This window comes from Thermobia domestica, chromosome 10 (assembly GCF_964235325.1).
Source record: "Thermobia domestica chromosome 10, izTheDome1.hap1.1, whole genome shotgun sequence".
In the NCBI taxonomy this organism is placed as follows: Eukaryota; Metazoa; Arthropoda; class Insecta; order Zygentoma; family Lepismatidae; genus Thermobia; species Thermobia domestica.
Window position 1 is genome coordinate 88992023 of NC_137463.1, and position 18478 is coordinate 89010500.

The 18478-nt window shown below is 34.8% G+C and overlaps 1 protein-coding gene across 2 annotated transcripts in view; it reads right to left on the reverse strand.

Annotated features, from left to right (window-relative positions):
- The window catches only part of LOC145662542 (serine/threonine-protein kinase SIK3-like), a 252894-nt gene that overhangs the window by 18082 nt on the left and 216334 nt on the right, over nucleotides 1-18478 (reverse strand). The window contains exons 12-16 of one of the 2 annotated variants that reach the window (XM_081728217.1): nucleotides 17114-17291; nucleotides 16155-16267; nucleotides 11757-11878; nucleotides 9689-9828; nucleotides 5675-5836 (exon numbers count right to left, since the gene is read on the reverse strand). In XM_081728217.1, coding sequence (XP_081584343.1) covers nucleotides 5675-5836; nucleotides 9689-9828; nucleotides 11757-11878; nucleotides 16155-16267; nucleotides 17114-17291 — 715 coding nt within the window. The remainder of the gene's footprint in view (nucleotides 1-5674; nucleotides 5837-9688; nucleotides 9829-11756; nucleotides 11879-16154; nucleotides 16268-17113; nucleotides 17292-18478) is intronic. The other variant, XM_081728218.1, reaches the window with a different exon arrangement.

The window sequence follows — 18478 nt, forward strand, 5'->3', positions numbered from 1 at the left end:
TGAGGTACTTGAACTAAACAAGAAAAACAGACAATGCTATTACCTTGTCAAGATATGTAAATTGTTACGTACATTATTCACCTATTTGTGAAAGTATCTATGGGTGATATTAGGGGAAAAATTCTGTATACCTATAATGTATCGTTTTCACCAAACTAAAATTATATTATTATTATTATTATTATTATTATTATTATATTAAAAACTGTATTCTTCTCTCACTTACAACACACAATATCAATCTCTCACTCAAATTAAAATACACTCTTAATGTTATTTAATGCAGCTTTAAAGAATTACTACTTCATAAAAAAAAAAAAAAAATACATATACTGAACTTATCTAAAAATTATGGTGAGAATTTTCTCGAGAATCAACTCAATTCATCGCCAGCGTACAGACATGTTACAGACAGAAATTTGAGTTTTTCTAAGACTTTTCGCCGTAGGCAGTAAATTTTGCAAGTAAGCTTTGCATACGGTCTTCACAAGAACAAAGAATATACTATACACTAATTACAATGTATTAATTTTCGAACAGAGAAACTATAACGTACTCACGAACATAAATAAAACAATGAATCTACGTGAATTTTGCAAAACCTCTGCGTGAATTTTGCGAACCTTTACATAAATTACGAGTCATTAAACATTTCTCTTGCAAACTAACCAAGGGAATTAAATAACTTATATTACTCTTTTATACTTGAATTATCATTATACAAATTATTACGTATGTACTAACAGTTCAGTCAATATATCTAAAATACAACACCAAAATACCTCCTCTCCTTTTTCATCTCTCTTCTCTGTTATTATTATTATTATTTTGTTAAGGTATGCTATTACTAATATAATTACCAATTTTCGTGATTGTAAATGTAACCTCTTTCGCCTAACAGAGGGTGCCGATAGTATTTCAACCAATGAGCATTTTAGGCAGCATTAACTGCTGCTCCCTGTGGAACATCGTGCACAAGAATAACTACTTGTGGCTCTCCGTCGCCAAGTGGTTACCGTAATGCTTTCTGTGCGGGTGATTCAGGATTCGATTTCCGATGCACATTCTTGCCTCGGATAGAAACCGAAGTAATGGTTCAGGGCCTATCTCATACAGTTTCGGTGTTGAAAACGGAAGTTAAACTTCAGTCGAGAAACTAATCAATTAAGCATAACCCCTTGGTAATCATATGCCAGAATCCTTATCACCTTCATATTTCCAGATTCTTGTCACAATCCATTTGGACGTGGTAAAAATGCCATTTCAATTCAGATTTGTAGAAGACTCCATTTCAATTGTAGCAATATTATTATTGTATTATTATTATTACTATTAATAATAATAATAATATTATAATGTGGAAGGAAGGAATGCTTCGTATATTTCGGATCATACCTACCACTCCTACGGCGATATGGCAGCATTTCACTGTTATTTTATGCATGTCCAGGTTTTTTGTTAACAGTGGAATGTTTAATTCGACGCCAAATTCTTTTTACGTTTAGCGACTAATTTATCTAATGCGCAACGTTACGGTACAAGAGAGCTTATTATTTGGTGGCGGATTTATCACCACCTTAAAATGCCCTCCTCCAAAGTACAGCTAAGTCATCACAAATTTCCTATAATCTCTTGTGAATTTGCAATGCATTTCTTTCACGTGCAACTCAATACTCACTATTTGGGGCACTGTCTATAGAATTCTCCAGAACATATTCGTTCGTCATGTTACAGAACTAGTAGACAAGCATATTACAACAACAATGCCAGCTCGACAAAAACGGCCCTGGTGCTTTTTCCTTCTGTTCCTTCAAGCTGATCAAAAACTTGTAGAGTCTCATATATTTTCTGAAGCTAACCAACAGCTGAAAAGGCCCATCATGCTGAAATTAAAATACCACTAATTTTACAGTAATTATGTGATATCTTCGGAGATAAAAATGAATAAAAGCTCACTAAACAATATTATTTTACATAAGATACCGTTATCACGACTCACTTATCTGATTTCGATTTCCAGCCATTTAGAAAATCGGCATTTATTTTCGCGTTTATAAATCGCTGCAAATGGAAAGCTACTACTAGGTGACTCGTGATAACGGTACCTCATGCAAAATAATATCTAGCGCGTTCTTGTTCCACATTTCAACTATCTTTTATCTATTTGACGATATCACATAATTACTGTAAAATTAGCGGTATTTTAATTTCACAGTGATTAGGCCTCTTACCGTTTAAGCTCATAAAAAATCTGGAACGCTTATTCTTTTAGTTGCATACATAGTCCTAATAAAAGGATCTGTATTGTGATATTACTAAAAACATTCTACTCCGAGAAGCTACATACATTTTTATTCCAAAAAGTCGCTATTTTTAAAACATGTATTATCTTATTAAATAGTTTACAGAAAAATAGTCTCGTGTTGTCTAATTCATCACATACAAAGCTAAGGAAGAAAGAGAGAGAAAACTATTACGGAAACAATAAAAATGTAATGTAAGGAAGAACAATATCCAATTCATAAATAGGTAACTAATATTACGCATATTCCCATTCATTCGATTCTTTATTGTTCTTTCTTCTGTTGAAATCAATCTAACGACAATAGACATTTACCGATTTCTGCATTTTCTCTTGAGCTGATTTTGTTTATTTGACATTTTCTACAAAGAAATTCGAAGAGTGAAGAAGTGTGGTTGGAATTTCATTAAATTTGCAGCAATAGACAGAATTATAAGGGGATATATTTCTTGTAATGGAGAGCTCGGTGGCTCAGTGGGGCCCGTGGCACGATTCCCGGCCAAGGATGTTTGTGGTGGACAACACTGTGTCCTTTGTTTTCTTCGGAATACTCCCGTTTCTTCCCGCATTCTCATTTGACACATTCTTCCATCATCATTCAGTTGCCTTAATAATTCTTCTCCCTTAGCCTAAAGAGTATAATCATGGGACGTTAAACAAAGATTTAATTTCATATTGCCTTCATTTATTATCTAACATCATCTACAGACTAGTTCATACCTTATAGGTCTGTAGTCCAAAAACATAAGAGAGAAAAGTTTCCCCTAAATATCATTCTGCTTCGCTTTATATATATATGCACACACTACCCTTTGGTCAGCTGGGGGCGTCGCCCCGCGTTTGCTTAGTTTATGGTCTCGCATCTCATATGTATCAGCCTTTGCTTCAAGAGTGAATTTCGTGCATTTCCTTAACTTAAAGAGTGTAGACCTAAAGTAAAGTAGTCTATTTTGTCAACCACAATATGTATTTTATTTTATCAACGACATGTCCATAAAGAACAATTACCTTGATACAAACAGAAAAGGTTATCGAAGTAAGGACATTACAGTTGAATATACGAATAACTGCTGGTAAGTTCCTTTAAACCCATTTTAGCTCGGTCTATAGCCTCGCACCTCAAACCCACAATTCTACCGAATCTTATTTTTTTTTCCAACTACCTGAAAGATAAGATTTTGTATCCCAAGAAAACGCCTATTTAAATAATAGAGATTTTTCATTCTCCTCCTTTAGACCTCCTAAAAATTAAAAATATTCATTTTTGGCAATTTTCCTGTTTGTTAGTCCCGGAAGACGAGAGACGAATTTATTATCTCATTCTTCGATAATTAAAAATGTTTAACTCTGACTGATCCACACTCGTCTAGATATGCACATACATAATGCTCTCATAAAAGTTTACGAATCTAATATCTCGATCCATCTCGAACAAATACCGCCATAAACCTGCTTGCAATAAGCTGCCTCATCGAGAGTAATAAGAACACGCCACAATAGCTTGAAAATCACCTATAAAACTGGTGTTATTGTGATCGAAATGCAGTATGATCCAGATTACTGGATCTTACTAGGAAGGATCAGATCACCAATCTACGTCGAAACCCTGACCGCCATAAATCATCCAATCAGAGGACCGACAGAATGAAATGGTGTTCTGTGTCTTAAAGTGTGTCACTTAAAGGGGCTCCATCAACACCAGTAATCACCCACTTCAGTGGATCAAGGATACGTGGTAAGCAAGACAAGTACCAGCGAATAATATGTATTTATATGGGCCTTAGAAATTTATCTTTGAGTTAACCACCCAAAACACATCTTTAATTCTTATATGCAAAAGAACTCACATTTCATTCACACATTCTCTTTTCACAGTCAATGTTCAATACTACTCGAAGTATATACTATTTTAATGCTTTAATTCCTTCACCTAACTTTGTATTTTAACCTAGCTATAAGATTTGATCCTTTATGTTTCTGACAACTACCTGGATCTTGCATAGCATGGCACGTTTTGCTCTACCTTACGTTACTGAAAGGTATACCATCCTAATATTTTGAACATCCATGATAAGTAGAGATGCTATGTTTATCCTACTCATGGTTGTAAATATCGGACTTCACAAAGTAAGTGGACCATGTTTTTGTGTTAATGGTGTAATGACACTATTATACTAACCTTGGGAACTTCGATGCTTCCTGCAAATAAACCCAACCTATTACTTGTCAAATTATTACTGTAATTCTTAGAGAAATGTCAAGACGATAAAAATGTAAGCAATGAAGCGGAAGAAACATAGAAAAAGTAGAAAAGAATACATAATTTTTTATGTAGCTGTCTCCGAATATCTGACTTTCTGTTCAGAGCTTGGATGCCTGCATTTGCGATAGCTTCATCGTAACTCGAAAAAAAGGAGGGCACCATCAACACTACAAATGATTGCAAGTTTAAGCTCTTAAACAGAGAAGTAGATACCAAGACACAAAAACGTATAAAAAGATTCGTAATTGAGCATATGGAACACATTATAATATATATCAAAAACTAATTTGAATAATGTTCGTTGTTAGAAGAATTTTTGACGATATTTCTAGTACGTCCCACAGATACTGTTTTTCGGGGCTAAGGCTTAAGAATATCCTCTATGCTGTTATTCACATGTTAATGTAATAATAGTTAGTCCAGTAACACTTAAAGCCGTCTCTTCTGTCTTTTTTAAAAAAATAATATCTAGTCCTGTAATCTTTTGCTTTCCATATCTTAACGGAAAGCAGAAGTTCACGGGACTAGATATTATTTACATATATATTTTAAAAAATGCTTTTACGGTTAGTGCACTAACTACTATAACATTACGAGTTTTTATATAGTTTCAACACCACTGTTTATTAAAACATCAATATGTGAATAACAGCATACAAGATATCACAATATTTAACAGGTAGCGCTTTCGGAATATGCAACTTCCGAAAGCGCTACCTGTTGCATGTAGAAGAAAATTCTGCTACATATTTTTTGCGGTGAGTAATAGCCTTTCCGCTTTTTCTCATAGCATATAAGATATTGTTAAGCCTTGGCTCCGAAGAAGAGTAGAAGAGAACCCGTGGGACGTACTGGAAATATTGGTAAGAATTCTTTCAAAGAGGAACATATCCAGTTTAGCTTTTGATGTATAAAGAGATACCTGTTTTTCATCCTTTCTCTGTAACCCAATTTTATTCCTCACCTTTCTTTATCGTCTTGACAATTCTACACAAGAATGGAGCTTCCCAAGGATCGTGTTTTTCAATATATAATACGTAAAATATACCACAGGTCTTCATAATACCACTGACTAAATAAAGTAAATCACCTGCTTATGAAAAGCCTACCTAATAATCTGTTGCTCTCCTGAACAGTTGCTAGCCCTGACCACTTTGGTCGTGTATAAGCTTTCGTTCTGCTGGGAACCGACACAGTGGTTGGCAACTTAGGTGGGGTATGTTGTCTGTTCATCCGAGCTTCTACCTCCATCATAAGTTCTGGACTTATCACTGTAGGCCATGCACAAAATAATGCAAAATGAAGCCAACAAACAAGACAGGAAAATAAAATAAACAAAATAAGAAAATAAAAAATTAAGATATCAACGCTAAATAAAACATAATAAACAACAAAAAGTGCTAACGGAAGTGTAGAACTAAATAGACATTGTGCAAGCTTCTATGAAAAAAAAGAAAATAATACAAAGATACACTGCAACACAATAGTTAAAAGTTACGGAAGCATGCAGACAAAGCCGTTACTATGCTACAGTGTCAGCAGGCTTTGTGCTAATCAAACATGCACATTTCAGTGTAAAAACTGCATGTATATACACACACAAATACTAACTACAGAAGTCCAGAAGAAAGCCTAGTTATGACTATTCTAAATTCCCTGTTAGATTGCAAGATTTCTCACGTCATAGTGCAGCTTAAAATCACGCACATAAAAAGCCTAATGAAAATTATTCTTTTCCAAAATGTATTCAACGTATCTACATAGAAAACACCTAACAGAGCCCACTGTATGGGGTAATAATTTTTCATCGATAAATATCATATTCTATTACACGTAAAACAGGGTCTACGCAAATGAGTAAATTTCTATAGTGTGTTCACATACAGCTACATAATTGTAAACATTAAAAACAAAGAAAAAAATTAAATTTTAAGAATGCTTCCGACTATATACGTGAAGTATAGCAAGGAACATGGAAAACGGGAATATCTTCATGAACAACTATGTCTTAGAAATAAGTCAATGCTTATGTTTGACTTATCCACCATTTCGTAAATTGTTAAAACATGAAGCACTCGCGAAGAGAATTACAAGAAAAATGTAAATAAACATACTTTTTCTTTTTAATCACTACAGTGAGAATTGAAACGAGGGAATAAAGATTAGAAACTAAGTCACATGTATGACTATTTCCCTTCAATAATACGTATTCTTCAATCATCCATGTGAATACACTATTTTAATAGTGTTTTACATGTATTTATAAATATACACCTGGCAATGACAGCAGTATTTAACTTTCGTGTTTACTTATCTTTCTATTTATAGGATTCAAAACTTTAAATGCATTCAATACACGTTGGAGCCTTCAATCAGTCGAGTACAAAAAGAAGTTTTTTTTTTTTTTAAGTGACGAAAGAAAAGCAGTTTTTTCTTCATCTTTACCTGACTCATGAAGGCACCCGCTGTGTTAATACATTCGAAGATTTGAACTCTATATGGAGAAATGTGAGTGAACATAATTAAAATATTATCTGTGCTCCACCTGCACTATATGATACTGCAATTAATTCATTTAACTCCCATTATCAACTTTCCTATTATTATTACAGTTGTGTTATGCAAAGCATTAAATGAAGAATATATAACAAAATAATAGTTAGAATAGTATTAGGATTAGAACGAGAATTTACTTAAAACAGATTGATCACAAGTAATGAGTGGTATTTGCCTAGCGCTCATTACCGTATTCTAACGCACTCAATATATTATATAGCAAACGTTCTTAACCCGTGAAAATATGCAGAACAAATTGTAGTATAGTATTCACCAAATCATCATCCTACTTTCTATAGAAATATTCAAATTTATCATTCAAATTCTTGGTTTACGGTTGTAATTATGTTACTTTCTTTACAATCTATCAACATAAAGTTAGTAACTCAAAATTCCACAAATCGAACCGAAATGGGCATTTAGACCTTAAATCCTAGAATCAAGACAGATTTATGTGCTTAACATCAAACTTAAGAAGGTTTTGCTCTGTATACGTATATATTTTCCTCTTACTAAAACATGATCAGCAATATTATCTTATTTCCAAGTTTTTGAAACACTTGGAAATATACTTGTACAGGATATTTTGATTTATTGTGATCCAGTTCAATGGATTCTACTGTCTATTAAAAGCACTGTTCTTTACAATGCGACTAATTACACTAGGTATAAATCAGCCAGCAAATTTAAACGCTTATATAGAGTTATTCTAAAATCGTATGACAAACTTTAAGCGTTGGCAATGTATGCTTTTGTCTTTGAAGTGTGTATGCGAAGGAGCACTGTTTGACACCGTTGGACCTTATTCCTCTGCTTCACTTGCATCTGCAAAAGGTGGAGTAATTTACGAATTTACAATAGGCAGACACGCATTTAATGTACGGGGTTGCCAATAGAACAGAATAATGGCGACAAATTTCTATTCTGAATGTTTCCACAATAGGCAAATGTCGGACCATAAAATTTTTGAGCGTCTGTACCGCCAGTATGCAGTACTTATCATTACTTGTACGTAGCGAAGGTGTGAGTCAAACTTCCGTACAAAACATTGCACTAACGTTCCCAAACACGATAAATCACGCACTGAAAGTTGAGGGTTATCCTCTGCGCCTAAAATTCTACTGCTGGCTTTTGAACCAGTGTACACGATGTGTCAGGTAAGTAATGCAGTAGCAATCGCTATGCTATCTCAAACAATAGTGTATGGAATTCCATCTACCTTTATTCAATTTGGTCTTCTACTACACACACGTTAACTGCCATACAGCTAGGTGAAGGCATAGCGGAAGTCTTGGATTGGGCTCTGCTGAAATGTTATGTTACAGAAGGTTGAATGTCAATAATGATTTGTCGCATTACTTATCTGGAATATTGGGCACACTGCAGCTGAATTTCTAATACATGTGTGTGCAAATACCAATCTATATTTAACTTACCAGCAATGATTCTCTGCCACGTTTGGACTGGTATTCCTCACATGCTTTCTAATTGGTTACATCGAATACCATCTTTACTAGACTTCTTTTGAATGGTTTTCAAAGATGCTCCACGATGTTCCAGAAGCCGCTTGATTTATATGAGGTTTTAATACGATAAGGCATCAAGACATTTTAACAATGAAAATTAACTGGACGCCACTTTCTTTTTGGGAGGGGGGATTCAATAGGTTGGTCCAGGGGATCTATAAGTTTGATTCCACGCTCACAAAATTTATCAAACCTAAATTACCTCTTTTATGGAGAAATCTGAATTTGCTCATGTAGATTTTCCCCTATGGATCTTGTCGCCAGAATATCTACCGCTTGCTGAAACTGTTCGAGAAATAACCTACATCTCTGATGTCAACTACTGCATCGATGCTTTGAAGAATGCATTATTGTTAGCAATACGTAGCTCCTTGTTTAATTTTCTGAACGAATCCTGCGTAAGCGCTTTAAATTCTTCACTTATGGACATAATTGCGTTACAGAAGTGTTTCAATGAATCCTACCAACTCGTAAAGTTTGTCCTATGATTTCAATTATCCTGCAACGAAGTTCAGGTCAGAAAACTTATAAACGTGTTTCAATGTCGTAGAAAGTTACATACATATGATAGACTACATTTCCTATCATACTGTAAAAAATTCAGTTGTTACTACGCAGTATTATTTCAAAACTGATTATTCAGATGTATAATTAAAATATATGAATAACTACAGATCAAACATTCCTATATTATGGTTTACAGTAAGGATTGCATCAATTATTTTTTAAAATCACATTTAAATTGTTATCTTTAAAATATTTCGATTAGATCGCTAAAAATTTTTATATATAAGAATTTGTATAAACTACCGACATAATCTACGTCTCAGTGACTTATACTGCGATAGGAATTTTTTCAATGAAAGTAAAGGTCTGCATGATATTTTATGTATAGACACTTACATTTGGAAAGGTTATTTAACAATTACATGGATATTCATAACTACAGCACACTTATGAACACTACCGCAAATGTGACAATACCTCAACTCTTCTCAAATCTGAATGTTATCTCAAACTTTAGCTTAAAATAAAACAAACCTGGTCGCCCGTCTATAACGGTAAGCAGTCCTGTTCGTCGCGCTTTGGGTTGTATCATTTTTCTTTGCGCTTCTTGTACTTCCTCTGCACTTCCCAATGCAAGTGTATGACGTTTTGCATTTCCTCTTCCTTGCAAATATCTGTAATTGATATTCCTTGAATAAGAGACGATGGTTTGTTTCAATCCTATACTAATCCAAGCAACAGAGAACGTAATATAACAACTATCAGTTTATTTGAACATATTATATATATATTGAAAGCATACTAATCAACACTAAAGTGCACTACAAGCACTTTCGCTACGTTTTACCAGACAGCGAGGGAAAGAAATAGGCAAAAAAGTTAAAAAGCAGCAGACCAGCTCTTAGATTTTTTATTCCCCTCCGCCTCTCTTCTTGACTTTTCCCTTCCCTATTTGATGAAACAACAGCGATTTTCTAAGTTTGTAATTATACGATTTTCTGGTAAGGGGCTTATTTTCTATTATCCTGTCAGGATTCCTTTGTTCCAACTACATTTGTTCAATGCCATCAAGTTTTTTCACTGAATTATTTTCCAACTAGCTTTTATTTAACTATTATTTGAAAGTATGATGCAACCCACTTGGACACTTCATAACAACTTGCTAGGCTTTCTTTCTTCCTATTTCTTTACATAAAAGGCATAAAAAAAGAAAAAAGAAGTTCTATACACACGGTGTTCGGAACATAAAAAACTTCGGGAAATGAATCCTCATACGCAAGCATTAAAAAATTATATACCATAAAGCCCCGATTATTCGCAAGTGCCGTGGATATATATATATATATATATATATATATATATGATAGATAGATAGAGATAGAGAGAGCATAAGAGAGTCAAAGTCTTTCAGAAACGCAAAATAATAGATCAGGAACTGAAAACTGGTATACATTCCATATCCACTGGTACATCAATGGAATCTGAAGAACAACTGAAGGGTAAGGGGAAAAAACAAGGAATGTCCATGTGTGTGCTTTAACGGGTGCTTTGTCCCATCTGTTGGTGACTGTTGGTACTATTTGACTGTATATGCATGCATGCGTAGATGTAGAAATGTCCATGTAAAACGGGGAAAAGATTTGACTAACCCTATTCATTTTATACAGCTTTTCAATATTAAAGTGCCGTTTTCTCGAAAATGTAGTTTTGTGACATTCCTTCTTTTTTTCCCTTACCCTTCAACTATGTTCTTTTACCCGACCACCTGACATTCTGTCTTCGAGTTATGAACCTTTTTATATTGTGTTGCCCTTTGCAGGATATAACTCCCAAATGACACATTTGTGCAGCCATGATGGTCTATTTTTTTTCATGTTTTCACGTGAGATTCATTTCTCAAAGTTTTTTAATGTTGTTTACAAATCGTTAATATATAAAAACGTTTTTATAGCGGTATCGCATTGCTTTGCTACACAAAATTATGAAAGTGTGGTGACTATGAAAAATTTGATAGCGAAATGCGATTCATCCACGATTATAATTGGTTACGTAAGTAAACTATTTCTGCGATTACAAACAATATAGAATTATATTGCCTTCATGACAGGGCGATTTTCTCTTATATACTAACATTGCCACATTGGCGATCACTTGGAGGCTACGGACTTACTCTCTTATTACCCTGCCTATCCGACGTAGCGTTTACTGAAAAATTTAATTACTATTAATTACTATGTATGATTATGTTCTCACTACTGCAGATATTATATATATATATATATTGTGATACATTATCTTACTATTTCTTATATGTGATACATTAATGAAAATTCACTTTCATTCCCCGTTCTTCAAATATATCACATTACCTCTTCACTGAAACAAAGGAAAGTTCACGTTTTCCGTGATATATGGCAAGCTACAGAAAAAGATGAAATATGTCGATGAATCGAGATACCCCAAGAAACTCGTAACTTTGGTGTCACTTATACATCTAACTTTCTGTATGTCTTAATACTCAAATTAAAAATATGCCATAACAAGTGAAAATAATACCTACTCCATCATACACAATTTTAAAACCAAAGCTTTATCTACCCACCTGACAACAGCGTACGGATCAGGTATTTCTTCTGCGGCTTCTTTCTGCATTGTATCACCATTCTGAGAATTGGCAGTGATGGGCTGTGAACGCTGTGAAAGTGTCGGACTTCCAGGCTGAAGCTGAAATAAAATAATATTCAACACTAGTTTGCGTTAACAAATACTTTATATAATATGTATATGGTTTCCTGTAGTGAAGTTTTAACTAATTTAAAATATTATAGTTTAATTTTAAGCAAAATATGAGTATTAATTTATTACATCATCACCATACATATTGTCTTTAAATATGCTCTATTATAGTTCATATACTGTTAAATTAAAAAAGATCAGAAGATCGTTGGAGAAAGCTTAAAAATATTCGTACGAGTACTGTTCAATAAGAGCTGACTCTAGACTCAATTTTTTCATTAATTGTTGTACGTACTCTACCCTCAAATCAGAAATTGGAACTGCTTTACAAATATCTTTTGTTTCTTTCAGGTCACTCCACTAATAACGACTAAGTCGGAAGGTTAATGATGGACTGCATAAACATTTGATTAAAACAGTGTACGGTCATCATCAAATTTCTGACTATGGAAGGTGTGACATTCATCAACATCCACCGTCGCATAAGTGGATGTATGGAGAAGTATATATAGACATTGACACAGTGAGGAAGTGGGTTCGGACTGTGCGCAAAGACAATTCAGCCATATCATGTTTGCATGACAAGGACCGCAGTGGACGGTCAATGACTACAACCACTCCAGAGAAAGTTGGAGAGGTTGATGCAACGATTCGCGGTGATAGGCACATTAAGCAGAGGGTGACTGCAGACATTACTAGCATATCACTCACAACGGTGAATCACATCACACACGATGAGCTTGGGTTCAAGCAAGTGTGGTCAATATGGATTTCGCGTCCGCTTACAGCGCAAATGGCCGCAAAAATGCGTGAGAGTAAAATGTGGTTCGTTTCAACCATGTCTTTCTCATGCGTCTCGTAACTGAGGACAACTTCTGAGTATCATCACTTTAAGTCAAAGACTAAACGACAGTCCAAATACAGATATCCATCCTCTTCTCATACGAAGAAGTTCAAAACGCAGCCATCAATAGGGAAAGTTATGGCTATCTTCTTTTGGAACAATGAAGATGTATTGCTGATTTTTTTTTTAACAAAGCGCCAATGTCAACTCCGAGTGCTACGTGCAAAAATTAACGAAGCTGCGAGCACGTCTGCGTAATCTTCACGAAAATGCAATCCTTCAACATGACAACACAAGCCCACACACAATTCGGAGAGCACTGCCGCATTGCATTCGGAGAGGTTTTGCCACACCCACCTTTACTTTTGACCTGGCACCCTGTGACTTTTCACTGTTCCTAAAGCTTAAGGAATACCTTATAGATCAGCGTTTCGCACCCGATATGGAGATCAAAGCAGTGCGTTCTTGGTGTTGTCAGCAACCGGGTATTATTCTTTACCGACGGCATATAATAACTAGTGTAGCCTTGACGCCTGTGGGGCATATGTTGAAAAGTAAAAATTTTCTCGGAAAGCAGAAGGTTCAAGCATTCATTTGACAGCAAAATAAATCATGTACAATTAATAAAACAAATTAGAAAGTTGGAGGCAAAACTTATTGAACAATCCTCGTATTTTAACAAGCCTTAAATCAGAATATAAAATATGTTTCTAAAGTTGTCCCAATTTTTCATATTAACTGTACTTTTCACAGTTTCAAACAAAAACAAATAAATAAATAAATTCCATAATATAATTAGTGTTTACCGGGGAAAAGTCTTCCAAAGATAAGGCATGAATCAACAGATACATCTCTTCGGGCTGAACGAAGTGATATAGGAGTCAATCCATCTGAAGTGGTCTAAAAATAGTGAAAGTGGTTGCTCGACTATTTCCGAAAATTATAAAAATAAGAGTGTGTCCTGAATGGCGGCCATCTTTGTTGTCGGTGGAGTGTCAATTCTTGCATTTGCAAGCATGTACGAAAACTATAGTTGCTCAGGATGTACGAATCAGACGAACACCAAACAAAAACGAGAAGAGACTGAGCTACACAGACAATATACTCTTACTTCTAAATAAATATCCAGGGTTGCAAACCAACACATGAAATTACCAGAAAAAGTACAGAAAATTACACTTTTAAAGGGGCTGTATGTTGGAATGGCATAAAAGGCGGGCTTCATAAGTTTTGCGCTGAATACTATTGTATGAAAAGAGTTTGCAGAAATATCTACAGCTATGATACTACTAGCATGTATAAGCAAAGTGTCAGTGAAATCCAATCCCAGTTAAGAAAGTTAATGTGTTCAACAAGGTTGCGTTATATAGGATACACAAATGTAAAGCTTCTTATACACAAGGTCCATCACACTCAAATTTTTATAATTTTCGGAGATGGTCGAGCAACCTGCTCTGGACCACTTCTTACGGGATTGACCCATAAATGAGAGTAAATTCTTATGTGTAGTTGTCGAGAAATTCGAGAAAACTTTTTTAAGCTGTTAGATAACCACTCTATCTATTAACATAAAATCGACAATAAAATATACCGTCACATCAAGCTTTCCATTATGATACCACGACGACAGTATACAGCTGGTCACTTCGAGTGGTCACAAGCTGCTACTAATATTAAAACAACTAAAACCAACATTAATGATAATTACGATTTAATAATTACTAATAATGAAATCCGATGCGCCTGCACCATATAATTTGGGACGACGAGTAAAGTTAGAGCTACTTCTAACTAATTAAAAACACCCTAAATCAGCAGAAGTATTGATCAACTTGTGTATATACACCGACAAGTTTTGAACTGACTGTACAGTTTCGCTGAAAATAACACAAAAACCAAATACCTCCGAAATAAACAAGAGCGTAAATTATACGAGAAGAGGCTGATAAATTCGTGGCTTGAGGTATTTAGCAACGATTCTTGTACTCATTAACGATGGAGCTAATTGCAACACTCTTGGGTAGTATAAATATCACCTCAATCGAATAATAATCTCATTACGCTATTATCTGTGGAAGGACAAACATCGCCATGTCAGTCGAGTGCGAAAATTCTCGCAATTTTGAGCATCGCACCGTGATAAAATGCCTAATGAAGAAAGGAAAATCGCCTCCAGAAATTTTAGAAGACATGTCGTCAACCCTGAACGAGTCTGAGCCCTTGTATACCATGGTCAAAAAATGGGCCGCATATTTCAGCGAGTCCCGCCCAGGGCGTCTTGTGGCGGTGGTCACTGAAAAAAAAAAACATCGCAAAAGTTGAAACAATTAGTTCTGGCTGATCGAAGAATAAAATAGTGGGAGATCGCGGAAGAGTTGCAGATTAGTCAAGAATGTGTAGAAGAAGTTTTGCACAACATTATTATTATTATTATTATTATTATTAATAATAATAATAATAATAATAATAATAATAATAATAATAAAAAATAAACTAGCGCGCGCTGGGAACCGAAAATGCTCACCCCACTTGACAAACGACGACGACTGGAGAGTTGTAAAGATTTTTAAAATTAGCCGGAGACAATTTCGACGAAATCTCTGCCCAAATCATATCTGTAGATGAGACTTTGATTCGCCAATATAAGCTGGTACCGAAACACGACTCTATGCAGTGGATTAAAAAGTGAGAAAGATCGCATACGAAGTTGAAAGGGTAAAAGTCGGTTTTGAAGCTCATGACAGCTGTTTTTTGACAGGGAAGGTTTTACTAATCGATTATCTGCCAAAGGGGACCATGATGAATGATCAATATAACGAAAATTTATTAGCTCAGGTTCGTGAGAAGTATCAACGTGGGATACTCAGTCGTGGAGTAATGTGTTGGAAGACAACGTGCCGCCTCACACGGTGCGAATTCCAAGACAGGCCTTGAAAGATATAGGTTTTACAGAAATAAACCACTCACTCTACAGTCCTGACCTGCCCCGAATGACTATTTTCTTTTCTTCTATCTGAAAAAAAAAGTTACGAGGCCGGAGCTCTGAAGATGAGAACGAAATCAAGGCGGCCGTAGAAAGCTATTTTAAAAGCAAAGAAAAAGCATACTTTTTCGATGGTATTAAAGCACTGTATACCTGATGTGAGAAATGTATTTCACTTGAGGTGAAATACTTTCTTTTAATGGTAACTTTCTTTTATTTAATGACTTAGGCCGCGAATTTATCAGCCACCCCTCGTACGTAACGGCTAAATAATTACTTAGTAACACGGCAAAATTAGTAATTCATTCCAATGGATAATACTGAGACAGAATGGGTTCAAATTAGGAGATTATGCCACCATGTTAATTTCCCGCTGTTTTAATTTCTAATCATGAATGTAAATTACTCATTAGAGAACAAACATAGTGTATACTAACCAACTGAAGTTGTTCTTGACTTCCAGGTTGACTCCATACACCTTCGACCTGGCGCTGAAAAAATATTTGCAGATTTGCTCCTCCATCTGATGCTCGCCTTCCAAAACCACCGACTACAAAAGAAAACGATGGTAACATTAACACTCAGCTATTAGACACATAATTCTAGAGCACATGATAATCAGGAAGTTTAAATACTGCTATGCACTAATTTCATAATTTAATTTAAATTTCTAGTTGAGGTTAACGTTTATTAGGGAATGGAAAAAAGAGAGCTATTAGAGTCACTATGGAAGTATTGTTAAGTGACTGCATGACAATTACGGGGTACCTGAAAACTTGTGTTACATTTACAAACTTGCTTCGTAATATTTTTATATAGATAAATTAGCCATTAAGTGTATTATATTCATTTTATATATTCCCACTTCTAAGTTAAAACGATATTACTTGTGTTTAAATATTTTCTTCCATATTCCGTTAAAAAAATTGATGGATTGTTTCTACTTGGCAATATTACTCTACTATTCGCATTTAGTTTATCATAACCTTTACAGTACTATCATTTGTGATGCTATGGTCTTGTTGGCTTCAGAGAACATGCTCTGCTTCCTATACCCCCAATACAGTAATTATATCCTACATAATGTAAGTAATGTCGACTATCCTATCTTTTCCACAACGACACTTCTTATATACAACAATCTTAAACCTACTTACATAATTCGTTAAAAGTAAATTTATATTTTGACTTCTGCTCAAGGTGTGAATTTGTTAATTACCTAAAATAATGAAAAGAATTACAACAAAAATTTGAGAATAAGAACAATGCTAGCTCAAGTAATTGTTTCTAACTAATATCGGAAACCACTAACACAAAATTCTCGTCCGAAGACTCAATAACTGTAGTTACATTTACCTGTTTTAATTATCTTAACAAAATAAAAGTAGCAACTTACTGGCTCCCATTACTGGAGGTGGTTTTAACAAATGTTGGTCCTTTATGCTGAAGTTTTGAGGTGGTTGATTTTGGACTAGTGGAAGGTTCTGTGGTAGATTGGTATTCGGGAGGATGCTGAGAGCTTGCCCTGACCGCATTGCATCTTCATGTCCTAGTTTAAGATGCGCCTCAAGAACCTTTTGAAGGGAAACAGAAAAAATTAACTTTTAAATCAAAAAATGGAAGTACAATGATTAGTAAGACAATTTTTTCTTTTTTTTTTTTTAAAAAAAAAAAAAAAAAAGTTAATTACAGAATTTCACAAAACTGAATGTGTACAGAAGTTGGACATCCGAAATAAAAACTGACGAATACAGTGCTAAAAGTTTTACAATATAGGCGCAACTACGTAGTCAACCTCAGCTCATATCGCTATATCATCGGAAAGAGTAAGAAGCGGTAATTATTACCGCAAATAGTGCAAAACTACCGAATATAACGGGAAGATCCATCGAGTTTAAAAAAGAACAGTGTTGGTGAATCTAGTCCATGCATTTGTTACCATGACATTATTTTTTGTGATAAACCATACGTTAACACATCAATCAAGAGGAACCCCAAATAAGAGAAAGTTATCAGGCGCCAAATAATGTAACAGTGCTAACACGGATTACACTATTTAAAACGTACTGCTATCCAACCCACTGCAGAAGTGAATACTCAATATTAAAGATTTTCGGTAAGCTTATATATAAATAGCTTAAATACAACGGAAAATATCAAAAACGTAGAAAGTAAGCCAGTAGTATCTACAAAACGCTTTTAAAACAAACTAATAAACGTTTCCAAACCTTTTCTTATGGACCAGAAATTCGGGTGCACTGTTTATGACGTCATACTTACTAGCCACCCAAATTTATACACTATACGAAAGGTCCTGAAAGCAATTGCTAGCTCATATGATAGCACTTTGTTGATACTATCTGGCCAACTTTCTACATTTTTAATATTCTTCATTGTCTTTACGTTATTTAACAAAATTCAAAAAGAAAGTGGTAAACTTAGCGACGAGCCTTAAGTTAGTTTTTCTTCATCAAAACTGCACAGCGTTGGTTATGCTACCCTAACTGAAAACTTCGTCATGCCCCTACAGCTGAATCCTTAATGACCTATGTCAATGTGAAAGACTGGTTTCCATTAAGTTTGCAAATTGTAGGTAGTGGAAGACGAAATTGCACTGTTCTTCGATACTGCCTACATCTATCTACTATTTTTTACATCCGAGAGACAGTTTGTAGTATGAATCCCCAACAATATCCAATACTCAAAGTTTATGCTGTTTACAGTACAGCACGAAAAAAATTCAGATTACTTGGGCTGCAAG